Below are 9,733 nucleotides of genomic sequence, written 5' to 3'. Positions count from 1 at the left end.
CTATCATACTACACGAAAGTGTAGTGAATAAATAGAGCATAAAACTCGGTTTGTGTTAACATTTCAGGCTCTCATCGATGGCTTGTCATTACTTTCACTCAGCACTGCTAATATTTATGTACGACTACCTAACGATCAACCCTTAAATCCTCAACCGCTCAGCTTAGCTATCAGAGTTTTTCGTACGCATAACAAGTGAGAGGGTGCGTTACTGTGTGCGTGGTTTTTAAACGTACTTAAAATTTATTTATTTAAATAAAGTGATAGTCACACCTCTCACAGCAGTGTCATGTCACAGAAGCGAATCCTATTTCGATAGTAATTTACCAAGTGTCAGTTCACTCAGGAACCAGGTGCTTGGAGAGATTGTCTTTTACTTTGAGATGTCACGGACACATTTTTAATTATTTTATTTTCATTTTATTTAAACTTTTATTTACTTTTATTTATTTATTCCTAAGTTACGTTCTCCATCCGTTCTGCAGTAGAGTCCTTTTTTTTTACCGAATTGTGTAATCACCGCGTGTGCACCCCAACCATTGCCTAGATTACGTTTTTATTAATCCACTAAAAATAATTAAGAGTCCCGACGATTATTCTCTTGCTGAAGTTATTATTTATTATTTATTATTATTGTTGTTATTATTATTATTATAAATAACTTGGTTTAGTAGTTACTGTTATTAGTGTTAAGGATTTAAATAAAATATTTTTTAAATATTTGTTTTAAACGGAGGCAGTCTTGAAGGTTGGTGTCCAAATCGCGGGGAGACAAACCGACCCGAGCACGGATGTTACTGCATCGTCCTGCGCCAACATCGCTCCGCGGACTTTCCACGAACTATATTACAACCCTCCCAATCCCCACTCAGTTCTCTAACCACCCCGTGACGCATCCGCGATTCCAAATCCGGACGAATCATCCCCCACTCAAGCTGCCCATTGATTTTGTACAGAACGTTAATACACGTTATTTCTGACCATTTTTTTTATATATTTTCTCTATACTATATTTATTATATATTACTTTATATAATCTAGCAGCAATGACACCCGCAAACTCCCTGAATTTAAAAACTAACTGGATAATTTTTTAAATATTAAACCTGCGCGCGAAAAATTCCTTCAGTAAATAAATTTAAGTCTATCTTCCGGATAAAAATTTATCAAAGGGGCATTAAATGATGATAGGCTAATAGACCTTTGTAAAAATAGTTTGAGTTAATATTATACCAAAGCAGGATTTGTGAATATACCATCGACGAGTGTGTGCTGCGAGTGGATCAATGAAAGTCCACCCCTCCTCTGCCAGTGCGAAATACTCCTCCCCTACTTCCTCCACCTAGTTCCCCGCTTTTCTTTATAGTCGCTTGCCAGGAACACGGTACCACACCGCGGCACTCTTATTACTATCTTCACCTGAAAACGTTGATCACACCCCCGACCATACCCATGACCACGTCAGTAAGCTCGCCCATATACTTGCTGATGGACACACGACTCACGACATTCGTCGTCTTGTCGCAAATCATTTCATGGCCACCTGATTACTATACACTTAATTTACATTTTTATAATTACCATCAACACATTGTTTTCGTTTTTTTAATAGTAAAATTTATTTTTTAAACTAAGTAATTAATATTTTTTAGTTATAAATGCTTAATAGTAATGCATTCGTCAGCCTTTTAACGTAATTATACAAAAGTTGTCATGATAGTCTAATTATCATTTATAAAATTAATTTCGATGGTTAAAAAATATAAATTCGTCAATTTTTTTTTTTTTTTTTTTAAGTATAATAAGATATCTTATTACTACGTATTTAATAATCTACTAGCCTCTCGTCTTGGAAATCTGCGTATGCAAGTATAAATGGCAGCGATTGACATTATTAGTAATGGTAATCCAACACCTATTGATATTATCAAGATCACTAGGTATGAAAACTGTTCACCTGGTGGATTTCCATAGCCAACAAGGAAGGTCCTGAATAAAAAACAAAAATTATTTTTAAAAAATTCCAACATATATTAATTAATAATTATAATTATAAATTTAAATTACCAAGTAGCGTAATTTGTTTTCTTGTAAAATCCATCCCCAGAAGAACCGATAGTGACATTTATTTTATTTATTAATAAATTATTGCTTTCGTCACCATAGAAGGCATATAAAAGTGAGTTATTATAAATATTTGAGCAGTTTACTAAATTATAATAAATTGTATCTGTTGAACTGGTAACATCCCGATGTGATGTTAAATATGAGACTGGTCTCCATTGTAAATAACCGGACTCACGTTTTTTGTTTTTAGTATTTAATTCCGGAGTTTTCATTTCGACAGTCTGTGATTTTAATTTATTAATTAATAATTAATTAAAATTTACATATTTTTAATGGGTATAATAAAAACATTACCTCGAATATCCCCGGAGTATATTCGTCATCCAAACTTTTTTTCGTGTCAATCATCATAGTTGAACTAGGATTTCCCATGCTGACAATCATGAGCTCCAATCCAAAGCGACTTTTTTCGAAGGACGAGTTTCCGCGAAAATGATTTATTATAAAATCCACTTGCGTTGAGTTTTCTGAGTGCAGCATGTGTGGTATGACATCCGAGTGTTCCAACGTACAAAATCCATTTAAAATAATTTCAATCTCTCCCGCTCTTGATATATTTAATTCAGGATCAACATAATTATGTCCTGACATATCTAATTCTACAAACTCATTACTCTGCTTTCTACTTTTTCTTGTCCAATTAAAATAAACTGGATTTAATATATTTATATTATTATTATTTATGTTATCTATCGATCCTTTATCATTCAAATCATTGAATTCAATAATCTGTAAATGTAAAAAATAATTATTAGAGTGATAATAAAATTTCTAATTAATAATTTAAAGACAAACCTTCTGTATTGTTACACCAAATGTATAAAAAGGATCTTCAGTAAAGTTAAGAGATTTTGGTTGTCTAGTTAAATATTTATCCCAGTCAATATTCAATTTAGCTGTTTTTGAAGTAACTGCTAAAAGTACTGATGGATTACCGACAAAATCCCATAAGTAATGCAAAGTATCATTAGAACCTTCGGCTCTCAAGTGAAAAGTTGTCGAGTTTCGTTCATCGCACACTTTCCCGCATCCTGGATTCAGTTCATACTTAAGCTGGAACAAATAAAATTACATAATTAATTAAAAAACTTTCCCATGTAGTTATAAAGTTATAGTGAAAAAAATAAAAATGACAATGTATAGTCTTTGTTTCCATAACGACAGACTTTCAAGGTGCTACTGAAATTTCGTTATCATTAACCTCATTCAAAATTTTAACAAATTAAAATTAATTATTCAGCAAAAGTGACAGCTAGAGAAATGAAATAAGCTAATGGACTTTGATAACTCGCATGATCTACTTTTTAAACAAAACAGAACAAGGCAAAATAACAAAAATCGTTTGACATTATTTAAATATTTATTAAACTTACGATTCTTGGAGATCCTGAAGACGTATTTACAACATAAATAAATATTAACAAATAATAATTATGCATTTTACAATTAATTATTATTAATTATTCAACTGTCACATTATTGTGTTTAGAATCTGGACAATCGTCTGTTTTTTTTTATTCACTCCACTATTATCATTTGACAGCTAATACAGTACGCATACTATCGCGTGTAATTATTGTTACTCGTATATGTATTTAATTTAACATATCATATATTTATCAGATCATATGTTTGTGTATAAGAAAACATTGAAAATATTTTTCATATTTTCCGCTAGACAGCAGCATTTTTCTGTCCAGCGGCGACATCTCTGGTGTATTTTAAAAATTTTCCGGCTCTGAATTTTTTTTCGCACAACTCAAAATTTAAATTTTCCCGCTAGTTCGCACCCCCTGCCACCAAGGTTTAAATATTTAAAAAATGGCCACGTTCGCACAGTGCTACCAATCTAATGACTATAATTTATTATTCTAACCCATTTTGATTATTTGTGATAATAAATTACAATTTATTATTAAATGATAATTCAAAAAAATAATTAAAAAAAAATAAATAAAATAAAACAACAATATGGAGTTTTTAAAAAATACAAATTAAAATTTATCCATGCGCCGTTTAAAAAAAGTCAAATGTTAAAAATAAATAATATTTTATTATTTTAAAAATTTATAAATGATAAATTTTAGGATTTTGACATAAATTTATCATGTGATCAAAGTTATTATTTTATGTGAGTGCTAAATACTGAAATTATCATTTATACCAATCAGGAAGCTCAACGTGTATGTGTCTTTTGTATGTCATTTAAAAAGAAGTACGTGTCGTCATATCATCCAGAAATGCAACTAAAAAAAATTATTTAAAAATCAGTCAACGTGATATCATACAGCGACGACAAATAGAGACAAAAAATAAAATCATCGCAATAAATAAATTTCCTCCATTAAAAATATTCCCATTTATACCGAATCTGAGGAACACTTAAAAAAACAGCTGATTCAGCGGATGGTCAGTTCTCTGTTATTATTTTTTTTATTTTTTTTCACTCCAATAATTTATTGAAGCACAATAACAAACACTAATTGTTATAACTTGACAATTAATAAGGTATTGAATAATTGAATTAAAATAATTTGGTTGGTTAGTAAATAAAATTTAAAATAAATCGACATGTGATGATTAAGTTTTTAGATGTCATACAGAAACAAAAAAAGAAAGGCTATGATGTCCACGTATGCATTGACAATTGCTGATGATAAGTGACTTGATAAAAAAAAGACAATATTGGAGATCGATGGACGTCACGTCGATGTGTTATTAAATTGTAAATAATTTATAAAAGTAGTAATTAGAAATATTAAAATGAAGCCGAGCCATAAGTTTGTGTTTCTGCTGTGGTTAGCATTATTGATGCTTACCACTGCAGAACTTACCAAGGACAAGGATGAAACTGATGATAGTAATGAAAGAAAGTCTCATCGAGAACAGCTGTCGCAAAATGATATTACAGAGACGGCTATTGAAGATGATGAAGATTCGGATGATAGTACTGTTAATAATGATGATGATGGTTTGAATGATTGGGAGAATGTGCATCAAAGACTACGTGAGCTTAAAGCTTTCAGAGATTCGATTCTTAATTTAGTACCGGTGACAGAGTCATTCCTCTCGGAAATAACGACGAAACAGTCTAAAGAGAGTGATGAAGAATCGCCGGCATGGGAGGAAGACGTTGAGGAGGGTATCCTTGAAGATGATGAGGAAGAACAAGTCAAAGAGCCTTTGACACCTGAGCAAATAGAAGGTACTGCAGTAAATATTAAAAATTATTTTTTTTATTAACGAGTCTTTATTTTTTTTTAGCTCAGGAATTGTTTCATAAAGCACAGACTATATTGAATGCCACGAGAAGTAATAAAGCAGAGGCATACAAACTGATAACTGGAGCAGCAACTTTAGGCCATGCGGAAGCGAGATCGATGTTGGCGTGGGCTCAGCTACTAGGAACGCAAACTGGTCTGCCTTCAGCTAGTCAAGACATCCCAGCGGCTCTGCAAACATTTAAAGAGCTTGTAGAAACGGGATTACCATCAGCACACATGGGGATGGGATTTTTCTATGCGATGGGTCTAGGTGGAGTGAACGCGTCGCAAGCAAAAGCTCTATTGCACTACACGATCGCTGCCATAGGCGGTGATACCCGGGCGCAAATGGCCGTTGGCTACAGATACTGGGCCGGTGTGTCGACTCGTCCGTCGTGCGAAAGTGCGTTGAGTTTTTACCGGAAAGTCGCCAATAAAGTTGCGGACCAAGTAACACTGAGTGGAGGTCCAGTTGTTCAGCGGATCAGACTACTGGACGAGCAAGAAAATCCTGAGTATAACTCTGGTATTTTGGATGATGATTTGATTGAGTACTATCAGTTGCTGGCAGAACGCGGAGATGTTCAGGCCCAGGTCGGACTAGGTCAGCTGCATTATCAAGGCGGCAGAGGTGTTCCGCTGGATCATCAACGAGCTCTTAACTACTTCCAGCACGCCGCCAACGCTGGTAATCCTATTGCTATGGCATTTTTGGGAAAGGTGTGTAATTAAATATATTTTTATTTAGGATATGTTTGATAATTAATAATTGTCATTAATTATTTTATAGATTTATTTAGAAGGAAGTGATATAGTAGAACAGAATAACGATACAGCTTATAAATATTTTTCAAAAGCAGCAAAACATGGTAATCCAGTAGGACAAAGTGGTCTAGGATTGATGTATTTGTATGGAAGAGGAGTTAAACGTGATACCACAAAAGCTTTGGAGTATTTTAGCAAAGCTGCTGATCAAGGTTGGGTTGATGGCCAATTACAATTAGGGAACATGTATTTCAGTAAGTAAAACTTTTATTTAAATTTTAATTCAGCTCAGTACACTGTCATTGATGCCTTCAATTAATTGTCCAATAGGTGGGACAGGTGTAAAGCGTGATTATAAAATGGCAAACAAGTACTTCAACCTCGCAAGTCAGTCTGGACATGTGCTGGCATTTTATAATTTAGCTCAGATGCACGCAACGGGTACGGGAATGATGCGAAGCTGCTCAGCAGCCGTTGAGTTATTCAAAAACGTCGGCGAACGCGGTAAGTGGAGTGACCAAATGATGACAGCGCATTCGGATTACCGGGAAGGAAGAGTCGATCAGGCTTTCGTACGGTACGCACTCCTCGCGGAAATGGGTTACGAAGTTGCTCAAAGTAATTCCGCGTACATCCTGGAGAAGGGTGAAGTTACTGTCTTGACTCCTGAGGAAGGGCTTGTGATGGCGCTGGCTTTCTGGGCACGTGCTGCAGCTCAAGGTTACTCACCAGCTCAGGTAAATAATTATTTAACCCAGATAACTTTTTGATCGATTACTTATTTATCGTTTGCTGCAACAGGTAAAACTGGGTGACGCGCATTACTATGGACGAGGAACGAAAGTAGACTACGAAGCAGCTGCTCGATATTACCGACAAGCGTCCGAACAACAGCACAATGCGCAGGCAATATTCAACCTAGGTTACATGCACGAACGTGGACTCGGTCTAGCCCAAGATCGTCATTTAGCTAAACGCTGCTACGATTTGGCGGCAGAAGCGAGTCCCGATGCGCGAATCCCCGTTGCTTTGGCTCTTATAAAACTCTATCTATTATTTGGCATCGACTATCTCAAAGAGTTTAGTTTTAATGAACACTTGGCCAAGTGGGACCAGGTTCTAGGACAGAACTGGGATTTATATGTGATTGGTGTATTGACGGGAATGTTGAGTCTCGTGATTTACTTCCGCAGGCCGCAGCCTCCGCAACCGCAACGAGGAGCCGGCGCTGCACCAGCAAGAACTGGAACTGGAGTCGGAACTGGAGCTGCTCCAGGACCCGGACCAGCAGCCGAAGTTAACGTTCCTCCTGTTACTAATTAATTGATTTTTTTTCTACGTACGGAAGCGAGTGAACGCGTTTAATGTAAATTTTAATTGAATTTGTACACGTGCTGAAGTGGTTTCATGTATATTTTTTAATTATAATTAAATTTCGCGCGCTAACGTACTACTCGGCTGTTGAAAAATCTTTACTCGTTTTTTTTTTTTTCTAATTTTATTTTCCAGTGTAATAATTATTAAAATTGACTTAAAACTTAATTCTAAAGAAAATTAACGTCGGATTACATTAGTTTGAAAAACTAATTATGATTATACTCTCGTGCTTCGACGTTATCAAGCGATAAAGTAAAAAAAAATAAATAAAATTATTGTCAAGAACCAAATACCTGTTGATGACTGAAGTTTGTATTATGATAGAAAAGAGTGTAGAAAAAAAAAAAAAAATAAAATAAAATAAATGAATAAATTCTTATAAAAAAATATATATATTTTTGAATTTATTATCAATAAAAAATAAAATCAAAGCCAATCGATAGGAATTATTTATTTACCATGGCAACCAAGAAACATGAGTTTGTGTTTTATGAAACCTTCTGCGTTTTCTATTATTTATTTTTATTAATTTAAATTTTATAAATAGTTTTTAAAAATATTTGATAATTTTATTAGAGCGGGATGCCGAAGAAAAAGAAGAAGGATAAAGAAAAAAAAGCTCGAAAAAAATCTAGTATCAGTGAACGCGATACTGTTTTTTTTGAGCAGCAGATTGTTGATAATAATCGAATACTTGCACGGTATTGTCTATTAATTATTATTTATTATTATTATTATTGGTATTTATTATTAATTACTTTTAGACTCCGTAGTCGTAATGAAGTTCTTGAAGGTGAAGTTGAGACATTAAAAAATAAATTAAGTCAATTGGAAGATGATCGTTCTGATGTAATCGCGCATTTAAAAAGAATTTTACATCAGAAAACTGAAGAGGCGCGTGAATTAAGCGAACGACTTTTAGCTATGGAAGAATTACGCAAAGAAGAACAGAATGAATTTAAATTAAAAGAAAATACTATGTTACAAGACTATCATAATATGGAAACTACTCTAAATGCTGAAGTTAAATTAGTTGGTACGTTTAATAAATTACTCATTTAATAATAAAGTTTATAAGATTTTAAATAATTCACTACAATTTAATTAACAGCCGGAAAATTAAATGCATTGGAGGAGTGGAGGAATGCACGTGCTGAATTGACGATGAAATTTGAGATGCAGGAACAACAAATGGCTGAACAAGAGCAGCGACATGCTGATACTCTTTACGAAGCTGAAAAATCTTTGATTATTGGTAAAGCTAAGTAAGTATTCTATTAATTGCGGGCTGTTTATAAAATACTTCATGCAAAATTTTATTTTTTTAGACTCCCCCCCCCCTTCCCTCCATAAATTATTGTAATTAATCAATTTATTTATTTATTTAATCGGGTAAAATAAATTAGGATGCAAAAGGAAACGGAAGAACGTTTAAATGAGCTGGCATTAAAGTTCCAAGAAGCAACAAACCTCCGTATTGCTGATGCGACTCATCGTGCAGTTCGTGAAAACATTGCTCTGCATTTAGAATTGGATAAAATGTTGAAAGTTTGCCAAGATCTGGAAGACAAAATGCAGAGTTGCAAAGAAAAAGAAGAAAATGCACGTCTACGTGCTTCGCTATTTGAAAAGGAAGCAGAGATTGCGCTGAATAAAGTTCTGGATAGGAATAAAATTATAGAATCATTGCTGGAGGATCATTTGAGTGCCTCTAGAATCAAGACCAATAATATGCGCATAAGATCCCACGCCGCGAGCAAAGAGGATCTTGTAAGAAGCTACGAAGATCAGTATCAAGATAATTTTAAGAAGAAAGATAAGCTGGAGAAAAATGTCACAGAAGCTGAGGATTCCAGGACAAGTATTTTGGAGCAAGCGCAGATTGACAGCAGACGCATGAAAAAACTTGATGAACTTTTGGGATCTGTTAGAAAATTAATTAGTGATTTGGCGGTTAAAATTAAAACCGTTGATTGCAAAGTTTGTGAAGCTGATGGAAATTTCAAAGAAAAACTTTTAAATATTTATGAGTTATTGGAAAAATTAAATGCTTCCACTGAATTAATTTCTGAATAAAAATTTATCTTTTATTTTTTATGAAGACTCAATTTTTTTTTCTGCTCAATCATTTGAAGTACGCGCTTATTTAAATTTAATAACCAATTAAATATATATATAGATTATTATATTAAATGAAAATG

At 33.7% G+C, this 9,733-nt stretch overlaps 3 protein-coding genes across 4 annotated transcripts; 2 read left to right on the top strand and 1 right to left on the bottom strand.

Annotated features, from left to right (window-relative positions):
- Nucleotides 1-1,654: 1,654 nt before the first annotated feature.
- Nucleotides 1,655-3,766, bottom strand: LOC103578340 (glycosylated lysosomal membrane protein). The gene is made up of 5 exons (XM_008559398.3): nucleotides 3,501-3,766; nucleotides 2,923-3,180; nucleotides 2,422-2,856; nucleotides 2,068-2,348; nucleotides 1,655-1,989 (listed from the first exon to the last, which is right to left on the bottom strand). Exons 1-5 carry the CDS (start codon nucleotides 3,564-3,566, stop codon nucleotides 1,818-1,820), a joined length of 1,212 nt encoding a protein of 403 aa, XP_008557620.1. The 5' UTR covers nucleotides 3,567-3,766; the 3' UTR covers nucleotides 1,655-1,817.
- Nucleotides 3,767-3,976: 210 nt separating this feature from the next.
- LOC103578341 (protein sel-1 homolog 1) lies at nucleotides 3,977-7,870 on the top strand. 2 transcript variants are annotated; one of them, XM_008559400.3, is made up of 6 exons: nucleotides 3,977-4,635; nucleotides 4,720-5,332; nucleotides 5,392-6,110; nucleotides 6,181-6,409; nucleotides 6,486-6,892; nucleotides 6,957-7,870. In XM_008559400.3, exons 2-6 carry the CDS (start codon nucleotides 4,891-4,893, stop codon nucleotides 7,476-7,478), a joined length of 2,319 nt encoding a protein of 772 aa, XP_008557622.1. In that variant the 5' UTR covers nucleotides 3,977-4,635; nucleotides 4,720-4,890; the 3' UTR covers nucleotides 7,479-7,870. The 2 variants fall into 2 exon arrangements, with proteins under 2 accessions (XP_008557622.1, XP_008557621.1); XM_008559399.3 differs by having other exon boundaries at nucleotides 4,713-5,332.
- On the top strand, nucleotides 4,135-9,699 carry LOC103578375 (cilia- and flagella-associated protein 157). The gene is made up of 6 exons (XM_008559455.2): nucleotides 4,135-4,152; nucleotides 8,124-8,233; nucleotides 8,297-8,568; nucleotides 8,644-8,797; nucleotides 8,939-9,516; nucleotides 9,635-9,699. The coding sequence occupies exons 1-6, from the start codon at nucleotides 4,135-4,137 to the stop codon at nucleotides 9,697-9,699; spliced, it is 1,197 nt and encodes a 398-aa protein (XP_008557677.2).
- Nucleotides 9,700-9,733: the final 34 nt, after the last annotated feature.

The sequence above is a fragment of the Microplitis demolitor genome, chromosome 8, assembly GCF_026212275.2.
Source record: "Microplitis demolitor isolate Queensland-Clemson2020A chromosome 8, iyMicDemo2.1a, whole genome shotgun sequence".
Lineage (NCBI taxonomy): Eukaryota > Metazoa > Arthropoda > Insecta > Hymenoptera > Braconidae > Microplitis > Microplitis demolitor.
This window is presented reverse-complemented; position numbering and strand designations above follow the sequence as displayed.